General features: G+C 30.8%; 1 protein-coding gene across 5 annotated transcripts in view; it reads left to right on the plus strand.

Moving 5' to 3' along the window:
* The window catches only part of LOC145277757 (upstream stimulatory factor 2-like), an 82071-nt gene that overhangs the window by 18161 nt on the left and 45335 nt on the right, over nt 1–18575 (plus strand). For all 5 annotated transcript variants that reach the window (XM_080129479.1, XM_080129475.1, XM_080129476.1 and 2 more), the window contains exon 2: nt 10390–10451. Coding sequence is in view for 3 of the 5 variants with exons in the window: in XM_080129475.1 (XP_079985601.1) it covers nt 10390–10451 (62 nt within the window). In the remaining 2 variants the exon portion in view is untranslated. The remainder of the gene's footprint in view (nt 1–10389; nt 10452–18575) is intronic.

An 18575-nucleotide genomic window follows, 5' to 3' on the forward strand; every position in this document is an offset into this window, starting at 1 on the left:
CACCTACTTAAGTGTTATAAGTAAAAATATATATATAATTTGTGTGTATGTAAGGAGGACAACTTCGTGAAAATGCATAGCTCTTCATAAAAAAATAGAGCATTTGGTAGTCTGATAATTATATACATTTCTCTTATGTATAATGACTAGCCTGGGTGCCCGGCATTGCCCAGGTGTTTGGAGGTGTTTGTTGAGCAAAAAAAAAAAAAAAAAGTTGTAGTAGGCAGGCAGACTCAAACTCATGATGGAAAGGCAGAAAAGAAAGTGAAAAAAAATCTGACGTCTTAGCTGATGTCTCCATGGCTCAATCGGAAGTCAAAAGCGTTGAAATTAACTGAAGTCAATCCAACGGTGCTGATGACTTGCGAAATTGTTGGCAAAATAAATCAACCCCTCCTTATACAAAACGGCCGAGTTTAGGATAGAATTTATGTTTTTGGGCAAGTTTTCGATATTTGTCGGCCGAGACGTCGCGCTTCAAAATGATACCGATCTTGTTAGCATCTATCGAAAGTTTTTGAGACCTACATATATACATTAAAAAACAAACAGGTGAGATTTATATTATAGACTAGTTGGGGTGCCTGGCGTTGCCCGGGTGTTTTGGAGGTGTAAAAGAAGAAAAAAAATATTGGTAGGGAGGTAGGTTTGAACCCGAAGCCTTGAGGCGAATAGCCTGACAACTTACCATGACACTATGAGGGCAGGGTAGTGATAATGTTTGAAATTAAACATTTAAAAAAGCAGGTGGTTAAACGAACGGAAACATGTGGTTTTCTAGGTCAAACATCATGCCGTAGTAGTAGTAGTAGAGAAAATAAAATCACAGCGCAAATTTTGTAGCATAAAAATTGCTGAAATAAAAATACAGACGACCTCCTTTTGTAAATGGGACGTATTATAATCTATGGAGTATATAAAAAGTTCTAAGAAACATTGACCCCCCCCCCCCTTCCAAAAACCTTTGGTGGACATACAAAAAAATGTACACACACAAACACACACACACTTTCGCTTTTATATTATAGGTAACTAAATGATGACTCAGTGTTTACAATACCTGAGTTTCAAATCCGAGTTGGAAACAGAAAAAAATTACAAGAATTGTAGAACAAGGTAGTGAAGCTTGTCTTTATTTGGTTGCTTATAATCAATTCTTTTAAAGAAATATTTAATTCAATTCAATAAATTTATTAAACAATAAACCTTGGCAAATATCGAAGATAATTTATAAAGATTTTATTTTCTACAGTCTATATAAAACTTTTCTAAGCTTAAAAATAAGTTCTAATTAATATTTACACAGCTTAAAATTTATGTACTTTGTAGCTTTGTAGAACTAGTAAAAGATATGCAAATCTTTCATGATAATAGATATTAATAGCAGTTTATTTTGAATGGAGTCTATTTCTGAGTCTGCATAAAAAGCAGTAAAGACTTGTAAAGATCTCCGGGAGTATGTAAAGTAGATAATAAAATTAATATTCAAATGAGATTGTAATGCTCAATGTTTCAGTTAAGAAAAAAAAGGATTCTCCATTTTATGGCATATCAATTCTTTTGAGGTTATTTAATATACGGATACAAGTTGCTTGGAAAGAAATGAAGAGAATGATACAATGGACGTGTTATGTTAATCTTTGAGACAAGCTTAGATCTTATGGCCTGAGAAGATTAAATCTGGATTGTATAAGAAAATCTATACAGAATAGGAGTTCTTGATGATATAATCATGTTGAAAAAAATGAATGAGAGTTCTTGGTTTAAATGTAGAACGGTTAAGGCAGTAGGTCCAATTCACAGAGGAAGACGAAGGAAGTGATCATGAACTTCAGGGATAAATAAAGACCTGACTAGAGATAGAGTAGTTTAAAGTCAATTTCTAAAAACGTTTCAACATATGGCAGCATGTAAAACCGACATTAAACCAAAGATGATGATAGAAGACAAGACTTATTACAAATGATTCACTATTGTATACAATTGCGTAAACACAAGTTACTATTTTAACCTTAGCTTAGACAGTGGGGGAGTATTATAGGTTCCTTCTTAATGATTTTGGTGGTGTGTAATTAGATTTTTTAGAAATTTACCTTTGAAGATTTAGCATCTGTCTGTAATCATGTAATAAGATGGAAAGACTATAAATGTGTTTAGTGAATTATAGTAGACAGTTGAGCAAACAAAATTCTTGAGATTTTCAATGTATGAGATAAAATGTGAGTATTCATTTTTTTTTTTTTTTTTTTTTTTACATTAATTTGGGCCAAGCAGATCTATCAGTGGTGTGAAATTCAACACAAGGTAAATGGACATTAAAATGTTTATCTACAATGAGTTGGTGCATTTTCGTTTTTGTGTGTGTGCATGTATATATTATATATATAATATAAAATAGTGTTAAGTATGTTTATGTCTGTATAGGATTCACTCCTAAACTAATTAACCGGTCATTATGAATTCTGGAATATAATTGCTAGAAATAAAAGGTAGTATTGTGTGCTATATTTAGTTTATTTTATACAAAGAATACCGGGGAGGGGGGGTACCCAGCGTTGCCCGGGTGTTTGTGTCCGGGGCGGGGGGGTAAAATTTAAAAAAAAAAGTTTTGGTAGGTAAGTATGAAGGATTGAACCCGAACCCTAGAGTCGAGGTTGGAAGTTAAAGTGAAAAAAAAACTTGCTACGTTAACCACTGGGCCACCACGAAATAGTAACGGAAACATGTTTGAATTTATTTAAGTACTATGGAGGGGTACCCGGCATTGCCCAGGTGTTTGGAGGTGTGTGTGGTTTTGGGTAAATAAAAACTCCGGGGGTGGGGTTAAAATAAAAAAAAAAATGTTTTGGTGGATATAAGTATGAGGATCGAAGCCTTGAGGCAAAGTTGTAAATTAAAGTGTGAAAAAAAATATGTGCAACGTTAACCATTGCGCCACTGCGAGATGCTAACGGAAACACGTTTGAATTTATTTAATTACTTAAATTAGCATGTGCACGTTTTAATGACTTAATGAGGTCAACTTTTGACTGCGGGGTAGCATTTCATTTAGTGCGGGATATTACAATTTATAGATGATATAAAAAGTTTTAAGAAGTTGTGAAGCGAGTGAGCGCTTCTCTGAAAGAAGCCTTTTGTGGACATCGAGGAAAAGCGTACATACATACATACATTTTCGCTTTTATATTTATAGATTAAAACTTGGCAGGTGCCCATACTTAATGAGGTCAACTTTGACTGCGGGGCAGGATTTTTTATTTCTATTTTTTTTGTTTCCCCAAGATGTGGGGAAAACCAGCTCCCCATAAAAAGGGGATTGTCCAAATTGAATAGCAATTGTCTGATATAAGGAGAAACTCCACATTGATCAAAGCTGATTGCTTTTGGACGTTTCCGGCGATCGTGACCGGAAAAATGCCGTCAGAATTAGGTTCACTTTTATTATACGAAAAAGCTTAATGCACATGTGGCGATCGGAAAATGTTGAATATTTATCTTTTCAAAGTCGAGCAAATTAGACAGGCGACCTCCGTTGTTAACTCGTAGATATTATCATTTACACGTGATATAAAAAGAAAAAGTATTAAGAAGTGAGTCGACTGATTGCTTCTCGGAAAAAAAGCCTTTCTCGGACATGCACAAAAAGCGAACATATATACACGCACATATTTTCGCTTTTCTATATATAGATGGAATGGAGTCATTTGTAAGAATTAAGGTACCTTTCACTATTCTGAACTTTTAATAATAGGTATTAGAAATCAATTGATAAATATTTTCCATATTTTGGTTTCTTTAGCATATTTTAAAGGGTTTTAAGGGCCATAATATAGGCCCATTTGAAAATCAAAACATTTCAGATTTGCACTGAATTTGATCCATAGTCATTGGACATAAATTAAACAAGATTTGCTGAATCTTAATTTCTCAAGATCTGTAAAACCTGAAACTTAAATTTTAGGCATTTTAGAATAAAAATCATGTAGTGGATTTTGGCCAGAATTGGAATAAGGATTCTAGACATAAAAGTGGTACAAAACTCCTGTTTAAAGGTGGATTTCTGTGTTTGTCCGGTTTTTATACCCAATCTATATATCTGTGAAAGTGTGTGTGTCTGTCTGTGTACATTTCCCTACACAATAACTCTGTCAATTTTCAGTCTACAGACTCAAAATTTGACATACAGGGTATGGAGATTTTTCGGCCAGAAATTTTGCTGTTGAGGGGTCAAAGTTCAATGATTTGACCTCTGAGAACTCTACCAAATTCCTCCGCCAATTTTGGGTCTAAACACTTGAAATTTTAGATATAGGTTCCTTGTATATGGCTCTAACTTAATAACTTGATTTGAGCCCAAAACAATAAATGTTAAGGGGTCATAATAGGGGTCAAAGTTTAAAAAACACTTGACCTGTGCGGTCTCTACCAAATTACTCAGACAATTTCTGGTCTAAACATTTGAAATTTTACATAAAAGGTATTTAGAGATAGGGCAAGCTTTTTAATCGGTTTGGGGCATAAATTTGAGCTACCAATATATAAATGTGTTTATGTATGTATGTATGTTTGCATATTTGCCTAAAACTTTTAACAGAGGCGACGGATTTTCACAAGACCAGTATCGTTTTTTAGGCTCGACCCTTCAGACGACAAATACTGGAAAATTGGCTAAAAACATTAATTTCTTCACCCTCAACTGGGCACTTTTCTACAGGGAGGGGTTGCTTTTTTTCACCGATATTTTCGAAAGTCATCCCCTTTTTTTGATTGTCTAGCCTTGATTTAAACCTACGTCACTTCCGGTTTGGCGGTGGTCGTAATAGCAAAGACGTCACTTTTTTTTACGTTCTTTTCCTCCTTCACAGTACGGGTTCGAGCCTGCCTTCCTACTACCACTTTTTTTTTTTTTTTTTTTTTTTTTTTTCTCTCTTTCTCAATATACACATCCAAACACCCGGGCAACGCTGGGTACCCATGCTAGTATATCTATAAAAGTGAAATTGTGTGTGTGTATACATTTTCTCACCAAATTACTCTGTCAATTTTCAGTCTACAGACTTGAGATTTGACATAAGGGGTATTGAGATTTGAGAAAATTTTCTTAATCAGTTTTTGGCCAGAAATTTGGCTGTCAAGGGGTCGAATTTCAATGATCTGACCTTTGAAAACTCTACCAAACTCCTCTGCCAATTTTGGGTCTAAACGTGCAGAAAACTTTTTAATTTGATTTGAGCCCTAAGGGGTCAAAATTGGGATCAAAGTTTTTAAAAATTTGACCTTTGCAGTCTCTACCAAATTACTCAGCCGATTTCTGATCTAAACATTTGAAATTTTGCGTAAAGTGTATTCAGATATAGGGTAAGCTTTTCAATCAGTTTTTGGCCAAAAATTTGGCTATCAATGGGTCAAAGTTCAAAAGATTTGACCTTTGCGGTCTCTAGAAACCTTTTCAGCCAATTTTGGATCTAAACATTTGAAATTTTACATAAACGGTATTCAGACATGCAGCAAGCTTTTTAATCAGTTTTTTGGACAAAAATTTCGCTGCCAAGAGGTCAAAGTTGAAAGATTTGACCTTTGCAGACTCTATCAAACTCCTCTGCCAATTTTAGGTTTAAATACTTGAAATTTTAAATGTAGGTTACCTGGACATGAGTCAAACTTTTTAATATATATATAATATAAAGCTGAATGTCTATATGTGTGTGTCTGGTCACGAATAGGCTCCTATATGGTTGACTATTTTAAAAAACTGATTACATATAATGATAGAAGATGTACCGAGACACAGGAATGAGTATGTTTGATCTGGCAGAACGGTGGTTCATTAAAATTGTGGGGTCTGCGTTCGCGCCTGGTCCACAAAGTATGGAAATAAAAAAATTTAAAAATAAAAGAAACATTTACAAGTGTTTTTGATATAGATGTACATAATAATACTTTGATAAGTATGTTTTAACTTAAATAGGGATGGTATAATAAAATTGTGGGGTCTACGTTCGCACCTGGCCTCCATAGAATGGAAATAGGCACAAACCTTAATAAAGACTTTTCATATCTATCTGTGTAAGTATACTTTGATAATTATGTTTCTGTTTGAAGAAATATGGTATAATAAAATTATGGGATATTCGTTCGCACCTGACTTCCATAGAATGGAAATATGTCACAAAGTTTAACAAGGTTTTTTAATATAGATCCACAGAATATTGTGATAAGTGTTTCAGTGTGAACAGGTATCGTATAATAAATTATGGGGTTTATCTATTTTATTTTTACTTTCATCATATTTTGCTTTGGTTTTGATACCCCCCAAATTCAACCCAAATTTACAACCCTTCCTTTTCATAACCTATCATACTTTCATAAATCAGAGTCCATTTTCTGTAGGCTGTTTTTGAACCCAGTCAACGACGGGTACTTTTGCTAGTATATTTATATACACACACACATATGCACATAAAGTTATGAACAGTATATAGGGCCCCAGCAAAGCCGGGCTGAACTGCTAGTGAATGTATAAAACTTAATTACTACATACTGAGGATTGTTTAAAAAAAAAAAAAAAAAACTTCATTGCATTAACTGATTTTTCAACCTCAACGCAGAGCTCCAACTTTATGCCAAAGGGAGATAATTCTCTTTTAAATTACATGAGAAATGTTGTTTTTTTTTTGTTTTTTTTTAACTTTTTTAAATTATTTTTTATTATTTTTATTAATAGAAACTATTCAACTTTTCACATTAAAATTTGGAGATTTACTTTGTAGTAGCAATACCAGACACCATAATGTTCAGCGCTGAACAAAGCACACACTGCTACTTAATTTGACACTCATAGTCTTTAAATCAGTAATAAATACATTTCTCCTACCTTCATCAAAATAAAATTTATATAACTGGATTCACAATAAAATTTACTTAAAAAAAATATTTTAATATTTTTGTTGTGACTTGTATATTCGAAGAAATCGCTATTTAAATCTGACTATTAACAATGAAATATGCTAGCATAGCATGTCCACTGATGGTAGATCACTTTTTGCGAATAAGCAGTTGGGGTGTGTTCACATAAATACTTGAAGCAGAAGTTGTACTCATCAGCGACATTTCTAGTTGTTTTAGCTAATCAGGGAAAAGAATTGTCTTTGCTACGGAATTTGAGCACAACATATACGTCTTTCTAGTCAAAAGTTAGAATATCTCAAAGTTGATGCTTTGTAGTACAAAGATAATTAAAGATAGAAACTGCTCAAACGCTATTTATTAGTGAATATATTAATTTCTTTTATCCTAAAATTTGAAAAGAATTGGATAAAAACTTATGCATGAATCTATAGAAGTAGTGACAACCGCATATAAACGTGAAAATTTTTGTGTGCTAAGACGCACACAAAAAAAATCTGTAAACAAGTGTTCATCAACTAACTTACGAACATAAAGTATTCATTTTATTTTTCATATTATTTAGAAAACAGATTTTTAATTATAGAAAGGAAAAGAATATTAAAAAAAAAAAATTCTTTGAAAAAGAATGACCGACAATGACCACTCTTTTAAATGAGTTAAAACACACAAACCACTTTTCCAGTTAAGTAAAAGAATAACTTTTATTGGGTTTGTTTTACAATCCACAGAGGTATGAAAAAGTGGCCAAAAAACAAATATATAACAAATGTTAGCAAAGGCAAGTTACTCTTCTACTTACCTTGATGATATTTTGATGTTGTAAATGTTTATTCTGTTCAAAAAACAAGTAGTGTCGATCGTTACATGAGAACAAGAAAAAATGGGCGCGATATCTGTTGAAGTCCTGACAATGACTTTAAATAAAATAAAAAAATTATACAAAATAGTGATAGAAACTCACCTGATAATTGTCATGGTAACTTGAAGCCATGAAAATGAAATGTAATCATCCTAATGTAATGCACTTGAAAACATAATTGTAATCTGTACAAAATTTCCTTTCATTTAATATATTGCAAGCCATATTTTGTTAATAATTTCTTTGAATCGTTTTGTAGTGCCCATATTTTTCACAGTGTAATGATGACAGATGATAATGTCCATCAGAATAATATTCTGCATGATGATAAAGCCTTAGCTCCCATTTTTTTTAACTGTTTTTTTTTTTGATGCTTCTACTTAAAGCCGTTAAAATGAAACTTAATTAGTATACTAATTAGTTTAATGTACTTGAAAACATAATTTGATATGCTACAAGCCATATTTTGTTAATTTCTTTGAATTGTGTCATGGTCACCATTTAGGATTTTTCGGTCACCATTTTGGATTTCCTGGTCGCCATCTTGAATTTTTCATGATGTTGTAATGGTAAATGATAATGTCCACCAGAATAATACTTCCTATGATGATAAAGCCTTACCATTTTTCTTAGCTGTTTTTATGAGGTTTCTACTTAAAGCCGTTTCCGTAAGTTACCAAGTGAGATGGTCGTAAATAATGCCAACTGAACATTCATGGTATTATGATGTGTTCAAAATTTCATCATAATATCTTAAAAGATCTGAAGATACAACTTTTTAAAGATGAATTAGTCTGTAAATTGTGCAAATTTTCTACCATTTTCACTCACAAGCTTATATGCATTTGAATAGGACTGACTTAAGGCAAAATGTTCAGTGAACCACTCGTTTTTTGATACTTTGAATGGTCATAACTCCAGTTCTAATGGGCCGATTTAAAAAAACTAAAGATATTATTTCTTTGTTTTTTATGGTCTTTTCAATAATGCTTGATTTGAGTTTATTCGATCTAAAGAAAAAATTGGTGTGGTATTGCTATTTATAGGTCAATTTGATAGTAAAACGTGGACATTGGAGTTTTAATTTCTTGAATAAATACATTAAGTTAATTTTTTTTTTTTTTTTTTTTTTTTTTTTAAACCATTATAAAATATTCAGAATGCTTAGTATATACTAAAGATTATCAAAACTAAAACAAAAGCTATGTTGATTTTAGGTAAGTTGACATTTCACTGTTCAAATGTTTTCTGGTAATAGTCAGCAAACATACTTCCTAACTTCTGGTGTGTATGCTACCAGAAGCGGTGACAAGGCAAATCAGTTCCTTTGTTTTGTTTTTTTCTCTCGCGTCTATATCTTCCCTGTGCATGTACTATTCTTTTTTTCTAATCATTCTTTAATTTAATAATCATTGAAAAGTTTTTTTTCGGTTTTATCTTAATTATTGAAATTAGTTTATTTTATTATATGATTCTTATAAAATTTCCAATAAAATAACTTATTTTTTTAATTTTGTGATTAAAAAGTGCAAATAAAGACTATTATTTTTATCTGTATAATTTTAATTTTTATTGCATATTTTTCAGTAATGTTCTTTTCTTATATCTTATTTCAATAAATTGCTTCACAATAGAAATACTGGAGAACAATAAAAGTGAAGGAACTGATTTGCCTTGTCACTGCTTTTGGCAGCAGACACACTGGAAGTTAGAAAGTATGTTAACTGACTTTAACCGTTTTCCTACCTTTTCTCTCCTTTTCTTTTGTAATTTTTGGTTAACCACTCAATTTTTCATTGCTTATACATCTTTTGACCATATTTTTTGTCCCAGCTGTATTATTTCACTCTCAATTTTCTTTCTGCCTGTATCTTCCTTTTTTTTTCTGTCTGGTTTAAAAGTGTGTGTCCCTGACTAATCTGTTAAAAATGTAAGGATTTCTAATTAGGAGTTTTAATACTTAAATCAGGTTTTGGGTTCAAAGCTGCTTATGTTAAGACTTAAGCCTTGTGGCATCTTTGGTAAGTACTTGAAAACCATATGTCACTGTCGACCCAACTCTTATTAGTGAAGTTGGATGCAATGCAATTGTTTGGAAGTTGGATCCTGTTATATCGTAGATTATATGAATAACAAGTCATTACTGGGATTGTACAGAAAGGGTTTAATTAGGTAAAAAAGTACACACATTTCTAAGCGTCCATTGACAGCTTAGTCTCCCACGTGAGGAGAGTTTGCTTGTCTTTTTATAGACGTAACAGTCCATTCATTTGAGGGGTGTTGGATCAGTCCATTATATCAGATCCTAAGTAATACGAATTGATTAGTATTTTTTTTTTTGTATCGTATAGAGTATTATTTAAAATTGCTTTCTTTTATACTAATACCATTTATATCAAAGTTAAAAATCTGGTAGTGTGATATACAAGACTTGATGTGCACATTGTTTGTTCTTCTAATTTTTGAATGATCAGGGTTGTAAGAAGATGCCTAGAATTAAATTATTTTTTGTTCTTCTAATTTTTGAATGATCAGGGTTGTAAGAAGATGCCTAGAATTAAATTATTTTTTAAATCATTAATTTTTATTTTAATTATTTTCCTTAATTCTTTCTATTGCAGTCAAGATAAAACAAATGATTCAAATGCATCCGATGATGTTCAGTTAACAGGACATGCTGAAGGTTAGTATTTTTATTTAACAATATATTTTGTACTTTTGACTTACATTAGTTTATATTCCCATCTCTTCAAAAAAACAAATTCTGATTTCTTGACAGGAACATATTTATTCTTGGGAATTTGTGTTAATGAACTTCACCAACATTTCATTAAGTATTAAATTACCTGTAGTTTTTATTTCCACTACTAAACTATCATATTTTCTTTTGCTTTTATTCCATTAAAACAATATCCATACTGAAATTTTCCATCCAGATGTGTCTGATTGTGACAGTTATACTCTAAACAAATGAGTTGTATCATCTGTTGTCAGTGTTTTAAAACGATTTTATTTCATACAGCATTCGATCTTCCAAAATGATCATCTATTTAGTACTGGTCATGTTCAATGTTCCTTAGCTTCAGCAATCTTACGAGAATCAACATGGTTATAGCTGTATAAATCTATAATTATCTTTGAAGTAGCTATATATTTGCTATTGTGTTGTTGGATGACATTGCAAAAACCTATTCAACTTTTATAAAGTGGTCTGTTCCTCTCCCACCACTGCCATTAATTATCCAATTAAGAAAAGACAAATATTTTCTTATTATTTAGGATTAGCAAAAAGAATTGCTATTTCTCAGGATTAAATGAGAAACTATCACATCTTTTTTCACTGTGCTCATAGTACCATATTTCTGTTTATTTTCTTTTACTGAATTTAGCCCCATGATATAGTAGGACCAAACTGAAATTTTGGAAAACTCTAAATTGGTATCTTATCAATATGGTTTAAATTTCATTAAAATTGGATATAAGTTTCCTATAGCTCACTGGAGTTAAAGATTCGGGACCACTTTCATTGTCTTCTCCAGATAATTTTATACATATATAAATTTCATCAAAATAAAATCTTGGAAATTTTAAGAGGTTTAGTTCTGATAGTCTGATAGCTTGTGTAGAAGGGCACTTAAAAATTCATGACCACTTCCATTGTTTTTCCTATGAAATTTTACGTAAAAATATTTTAGAGTTCATGCAGATTGTTTTAACCTTTGTTTCTATAGGGAATACACACACACACACACACACACATATAATCTCAGAGAAACTTATACTTATTCAAAATGTTTCATTCATCTGGGTCCTTTTTTACTTTTCTATTTATCTAAAAAATTAAAGTGCCGTAATACTTTTATGAAAATGTTCCTTAATGTAAAGTTTAAAGTTATTATTAAACAAATCTCATCAGTAGTTATGATTTGTTAAAAATCCAGCCTTTTGCTTTGTACACTTTGACGTTTCAATGTCAACTACATTGTCATATGTGATAATTTACAAAATACTATCCCAATTGACAATGCCATGCACATTGACATCAGTGGTGAAGTGGATCCTGGTGTGCTGTTCAAATCCTATCAGATCTATCACACCACTTTCAGTAGGAATGTTGGCAACCATCACATACTCCCTCTTGTGAGTACCTGTATCGAAAAAATAATCCAGCTAGTCAAACTGTTTTTATCATGCTTTATGCATTATTAAATTTGTTTCTGAATTTTTGAAATGAGAATTGATTATTTGGATTCTTGTGACTACTGTTTTCATCTTGAGTGTTATTTTCACATTTAGTTGATCTAACCTCCGACTTTGTTTGGATGCATCCTGTTGAAGTCGTAAGAATCCATGACTTAGTGATTAGGGTATTTGGAAAAATCAATTGTAAAAGGGACTTTCTCCTGAAAGTTTAAAGTTCAATTCTCAGTATGGGCGATCAAAAAATATAATTGCGAATTATCTCTATCCAGTCATGACTGACGGAATGAAAGCATGTAACCCCCATGAAGTAAATAAAATTCAAAATTCTGTCCAAATTCCTGAGTTCGGAAGAAATGTTCCCAAGTTTGACAAGATACATCTGAAGAAAGTCGGAGGTTACATCAACTGAAAGGTTGTGAAAATGACACTTAGATGAGAACAGTAGTCTGAAGAATTCAAATAATACGATTATTAAATTTAATGAGAAGAAAAAGAAATCCACAAGTGTATTAATTTTGTATGAATTTAAAAATTATATTTTTTTAAACCTTCTTAAGTATACAGCATTTATTTCTATTTAATGTATTTACTTTTAAAATTAGAAGAAAAAAAAACGCGCAAAAGATTTTCATGTTGGTATAATTTCTTTCATAAGACTGGAATTTTCATAGTAATTCTTTAAAGTTTTTCAGTTCAGTTACTAAGATGTATTTTTGCTGAAGCACATTATTAGTAATTACCGGCAACAGCCTTAAAATTGAGTGGAATTCATGAAAATGGCCAAATTTCAGCTATGTTTACCAGCATGAATCTCATTTGTTTGAATTCGCATTTAGATAAAAAAATATATTGCATGAAATAGTATATATTACTCTTTTGTATGATGTTCGTTTTGTATTTGTTGAATAAAAATTTGATTTTACTAATCTATTTTCATGACACCAAGAAAGGTGATAAAACTGTGACGTGGAATGCTTGTAATTTTTATGTTGTCAAGAAAATCATACACCTTATTTAAAATTCTCACGCATTTCTGCCATTCAATCAATATAAAAAAACTAAAAATAGCACCAAATTAAGCAAAGAATTATCTTTATTTTCATATAAAAATTGTCACAAATATATAAAAAGAAAATGTAATTCATTTTCAAAATTTATTTTTCATTTAATTTGCTACTGGTGAATTAACTATTCATAATAACCATGTCAAATGTGATATCAAATTAAAGTTCATTCAATTTCCTATCAAATGGTGCTTAAAATTTTATCTAGGTTTATTTGCGTAAATGCACCGAGCAAAAGAAAATACCCTTACCCACAGCATTTTGAACAAAACTGCGTGAAACATAAATACGGAAAAGATTAGCGAGTCAATGGATGACAGTTGTTCGATCTTAGTCTTTTGCTAAATACGTAACTATAATGCTTCAATTTCAATAAGAAACCATTTTTGTACATTTGTAAAAGTTATGTTTTGAATATTTTAAATATTCATAAATATTGTGCAACATGTGGTTAGCACATGGTCAGCATGTAATGTAAACAAATGAGCGATGTTCTGAATTTTTTTGTTTTTGTTTTTCTTTGTTATAAACTGAAAAAAAACTCATAAGATTTAAAAGCGCTGATAATTTAATTAAATAATTCCTGATGATGGTTAAAACCAATGGCCAAGAAAAAAATCGGTCAAGCAGCTGGCTTGACAGTTATGTGTTAGAATAAAAATAGAATGCAAACAAAAATAAACAAATTTTATATAAATATTAAAGAAAACATTAACATTGGGAGTGTTATTTTTTGTTTTTAATTAGTCTGTACTTTCACCTAACAATTTAATAAACAATAAAAAAAAATAAATAAATGTTACATCTAGTGTTGAGACGATCCTAAATTTTTTCCGATTACAGGAAAATGTTGATTAACGATTCCGATACCAAATACGATTCAGATTCCTGTGGAATTGTTGTTTTGAAATATATCATTATATAATCCAAAGTTTTTTTGTGTAGCGAAAAATTTGGTACAGCGAAAAAGTGGAAATACAATTAAGTGGATTTCGAAAACGATTTGATTTTTTTTTCGTAAGATTTCTTTCATTGAAGATAAGTCAAACAAATATTTTAACCATGAATGAAACATGCACCATGAAATTAATAACATCAATTTAAGGAGTTATTTTATATATTAAAAGAATATAAAGAAAAAGGGCGGGCGTACACGAATGCTACTCCTGTAGCGAAATACACATAGGCTCCGATGTTGTTCGACAAGGAAAGAATTTTTGCGCGTGTGACCTAGTTTTTTTATTATTTATTTTGGCTTGAAATTTGTACATGATTTTTGTTATTATGATTTTATCCTCTTTTTTTTTTTTTTGCCGGAGTTTACATAATTATTAACAGGAAAATTGGTGAAAGTCAAAATGGAATCCGCGCTATTTTTAAATATTTTCAAGTTTAATTAAAGCTTTATGATACCTGCGTTATTTTTTATTTAAAAATCCGCTTACTGGTGTTTGCACTAACACTATAGAAGCCTACTGGCCTCGTATTAAAAGAAGACTGAAATACATGGGATCAGTAGGAGAAATGAAATAGTCTCATGTTGATGAGGCTTATAACATGAAAAGTGAAAAAATATTAGATAATTTTGAAACATTTTCAGAGCATGTTCATGAAAAATATGGTAATTAAAAAAAAAAAAAAAAAATCCCAATAAGCTTTGGGAAAAAAACATGTTTTGAACAATTGAAATTTTTATTTTTTACTTTTGAATAAATAATTATTAAAACAAAAACAGTAGTGTTCTCGTCAAGTAGTTTTTATTTTATTCAAGAAAACAAAAGGTACTCATGCACTGATTGAGCCGTGTTGAAATAATGACATTTAGAAAGTCATTCTTAACATGGGGACGGGAGGGTGTTGTGTACCTATTCTGTACTTTCACCTTACAATTTAATAAAAACAGGTATCGTAAAACTTTAATTAAACTTGAAAGTACTATTTAAAAATAGTGCGGATCAATAAGTGCACTAGTACCAAATAACATTTCACTGTGTTTCGATCTACAACATTCCATGAGAGGTACGTACATGCTAAAGCTTTTTGTTTATCACAAGTGCTAATTTAGACTTTCACCAATTTTCCTTTAAAAAAAACAATTAGAAACTCTTCAAATATTGAGCGAGACACTTGCACCATTTAAAAAAAAAAAATAACGGTAACATAAGTGCATAAGCACCAAAAATTTTTGCTTTGCTTTCATTTTGTTTGTTTGTTAAATCCGACAAAAAATAAATAAGTAAAAATAAAAGAATACAAAAACAATAAGAAAGGGGTATTGTAAAACTTTAAACTTTAAAATAATATTTAAAAATAGCATGTATTCCATTTTGACTTTCACCAATTTTCCTATTAATAATTACATAAATTCCGCCCCCAAAAAAGATAAAATCATAAGAACAAAAATCGGTGAAGCTTAAATAAGTAGGTCCCGCAGCCGAGCCTTGTTCTGACATTCGGAAAATTTAGGTTAACAACCAGTGAAGCTACCGAAAAGTAACCCTTTTGAATGAAGATGGATATAAACAATATTTTTTAAATTAATTTCTTAATCTTATTTAAAAACAAAATGTAAACATATATAAACAAAATATTTCAGAAAATAATTTCTTAATTTTAAATAAAGATTGATTGTAAAGAATTTTTTTTTTTTTTAAATAATTATTGAAAAATATTGCAAAGTGTTTACATAGCCGGTTCTTTGGATAATAGAGGCGCTTGAAACCCTCCTTCCAAAACGAAAAAGCTTTAGTGTTTTTACTAAGCGCCTTTTTTTTTTTTTAAGTTTGAAACACGAGTAGTGGCTAGTTAACTTAGAACAACAAGTGTGCATGGCGGAAATTCTTCAGGGTTTAAATGTATTGTAATGCTTTTATGGTGGTCGAAAAATGTTTTTCAGCCGCCATATTACTTCCTATTTACTTGCCTCCTCACGAGGGCAGTTAGTCACACGGTCGGTTTTTAATGTAGAGAAGCATTTATTACTAAAAAACGAAATGGTGAAATAGAAAAGCAAGTTAAAAGCTAAAAGTAAAAAAAAAAAATTTTTTTTGATTCAAAGAAAGAAAAAAATTCAAAGAAATTTCAAAACTCGTTAAAATAAATAAAGATTACCTTTAAAGTAGTTAATAAAATTCTTGTACATCATATTAAATATGTTATGAAAAGTTTTATGATGTTTTTATCATAAATTTTTGAGAGCATTAATCTCACTTCAAACAAACAGTTCAACTTAAAAATATAATAGAATTCTAATGAAAGAATCGTAAATCTAAGGTATTTTTTAACAATCTGATACCGATACCCTCCAAAATACACGATTCTTATGATTAACGATTCCGATTAATCGTCCCACCACTAGTTACAACAACAAAAGAAAACAATAGTACTTATGTAGCAAACGTTAGTATTTAGAAACCTATTCTTAACACGTGGAGGAGACAGGGCTCTACATTGTGAGTGAAACAGTCGCATTTGCGAGTGATGTTTCAAAGTGGTGACTAGAAATAATGAAACACTTATCTTTCGGAGATTGTATTTCTTTCACTTACAATCTTGCAAAGCTCATTACTAAATGAAAAATATTTTTTCAACTTTTTTTTTTTTAATAAAACGAGGAAAGTCAAATTATTTAAACAATAAAAGGTTTAACAAAACAGTATACTTTTTTTTAAACATCTGAGGAAATTCGAATGTTTATACGTTCAAGTATCAATATAAAATTCGGTGTATAATTAGAATTACACTTATAAAAAAAAATTTTTTTAATCTTTATGATGTACATACTCATCATAGAATGAGGATGTCATATTCTAAAAATCATGTGGGTTTGGCTAGTAACTTTTCTATTTGGCTAGTAAACGAAAATATTTAGTTGTCAAAGGTCAACTAAAGATAAATTTGTCCGTAGAGCCCTGGGAGAGTGTTTTTTTTTTTTTTTTTAAACTAGTCTGTACTTTCACCTAACAATTTAAGATCAATGTGCGGTGTTTATTCTGAAAGCCGATCTTAACATGGTGAGGTTGAAAATAAGAAAATGCCTTTTGGAATAAACACCCCCAACCTTCCCATGTTAAGAACAGCTTTCGGAATACCCCTCCCCCCTCCCAACCTTTCCATGTTAAGAACGGCTTAGAGAATAAACACCCTTAGCAGGTTGGACAACTAATGCACCTTGACCCAATTTAATAAACAAAAAATAAATGTAAGAACAATAAAAGAAAACAATAGTACTTATGTAGCAGACATTAGTAGTTAGAAAACCATTCTTAACATGTGGAGGGGAGGGTTTTTTAATATTTTTTTTAACTAGTCTATATTTTCACCTAACAATGTAATAAACAATACAAAGGTAAAATAATTGTTAATTTCCACTCCTTTTGGTACTTGTGTACTTTTGATACCGTGCTGAAATATTATTTTGAAAGCCATTCTTAACATAGGGAGGGTGTTTTGTAACTATTCTGTGCTTCCACCTACCAATTTAATAAAAAAAAGATATTGTAAAACTTAAATTTAACCTGAAAAACTATTTCAAAATAGCGTGGTATCAGAAGTGCATCAGTACCCTCATTTAAAACAGTTTGGTTATTAGATATTAAAATTCAAAAAATTTTATACTGTTATTAAATTCTTCTAAATTTAGATTTGCAATTTTCATTGGGGATATTTTTTATTTCAGACGATTGTAATTTCAGGAAATAAGGAGATTTTTAATTTCACTGGAAATGGCAGAAGACCACCACTTCCTAAGTTGATATAACAACAAACTCCTACAACATTTCTATCTAAAAGATAAAAAAAAACCTAGGATGATGATGTCAAATTTCCATCCAATTTTATCATCATCCATCGGTCGAGAATAAGGCACTTAATTGAGAAAACACAAACTTTAAACTTAAATAACTCTGACAGATTTCGGGACGTTTTTATTTGAAAATTTAAAATTTGTTGGAGAGCATTTGTCATGTGTTATTACAAAAGATGAACCGATTAGTCCAAGTTTGTGAAGATGACCAGAAGTAATTGCACTTACAAATGGCATCATTCTGGTCTTAGTTTCCTTACAGAAGAAAGAGGTACTTTCATCATCCTGGATATGTCAAGCTGCAGAGTATCTATCTGGATCTTCCATTGATAAGCAATTATTTGGGAAACAAGTAAGAATTCAAACATCTAGAAATCTCTGTAAATCTTGGCATCATAATTAAAATTATGAGAACTTCCTGAAAGCAGATTACTGGTGTCAACCAATCAGTGAGGATGTCACCACAACCATTGTAAAATCTAGTCCAGTTATACCCAAGGCAGCTATGCCAGCTTGTAGAGAGAGACTGTATATTCAACAAAATCCGACTGATGATGATGAAAGCAATCTAGAAAATTCACCAATGCTCTCAGGGTCAAAAACCATTCAGATGAAAAAAAAAAAAAAAAAAAAAATGAAGGGGAGAAGTAGAAGACATGCAAAAAAAAGAAACTGAAAGAAAATAAAGTCCAGACCATGAGAAACATACTGTCAGAAAAAATAGTTTCATGACCAT

The sequence above is a fragment of the Euprymna scolopes genome, chromosome 6 (genome assembly GCF_053919585.1).
Source record: "Euprymna scolopes isolate OS-2025 chromosome 6, ASM5391958v1, whole genome shotgun sequence".
NCBI lineage: Eukaryota > Metazoa > Mollusca > Cephalopoda > Sepiida > Sepiolidae > Euprymna > Euprymna scolopes.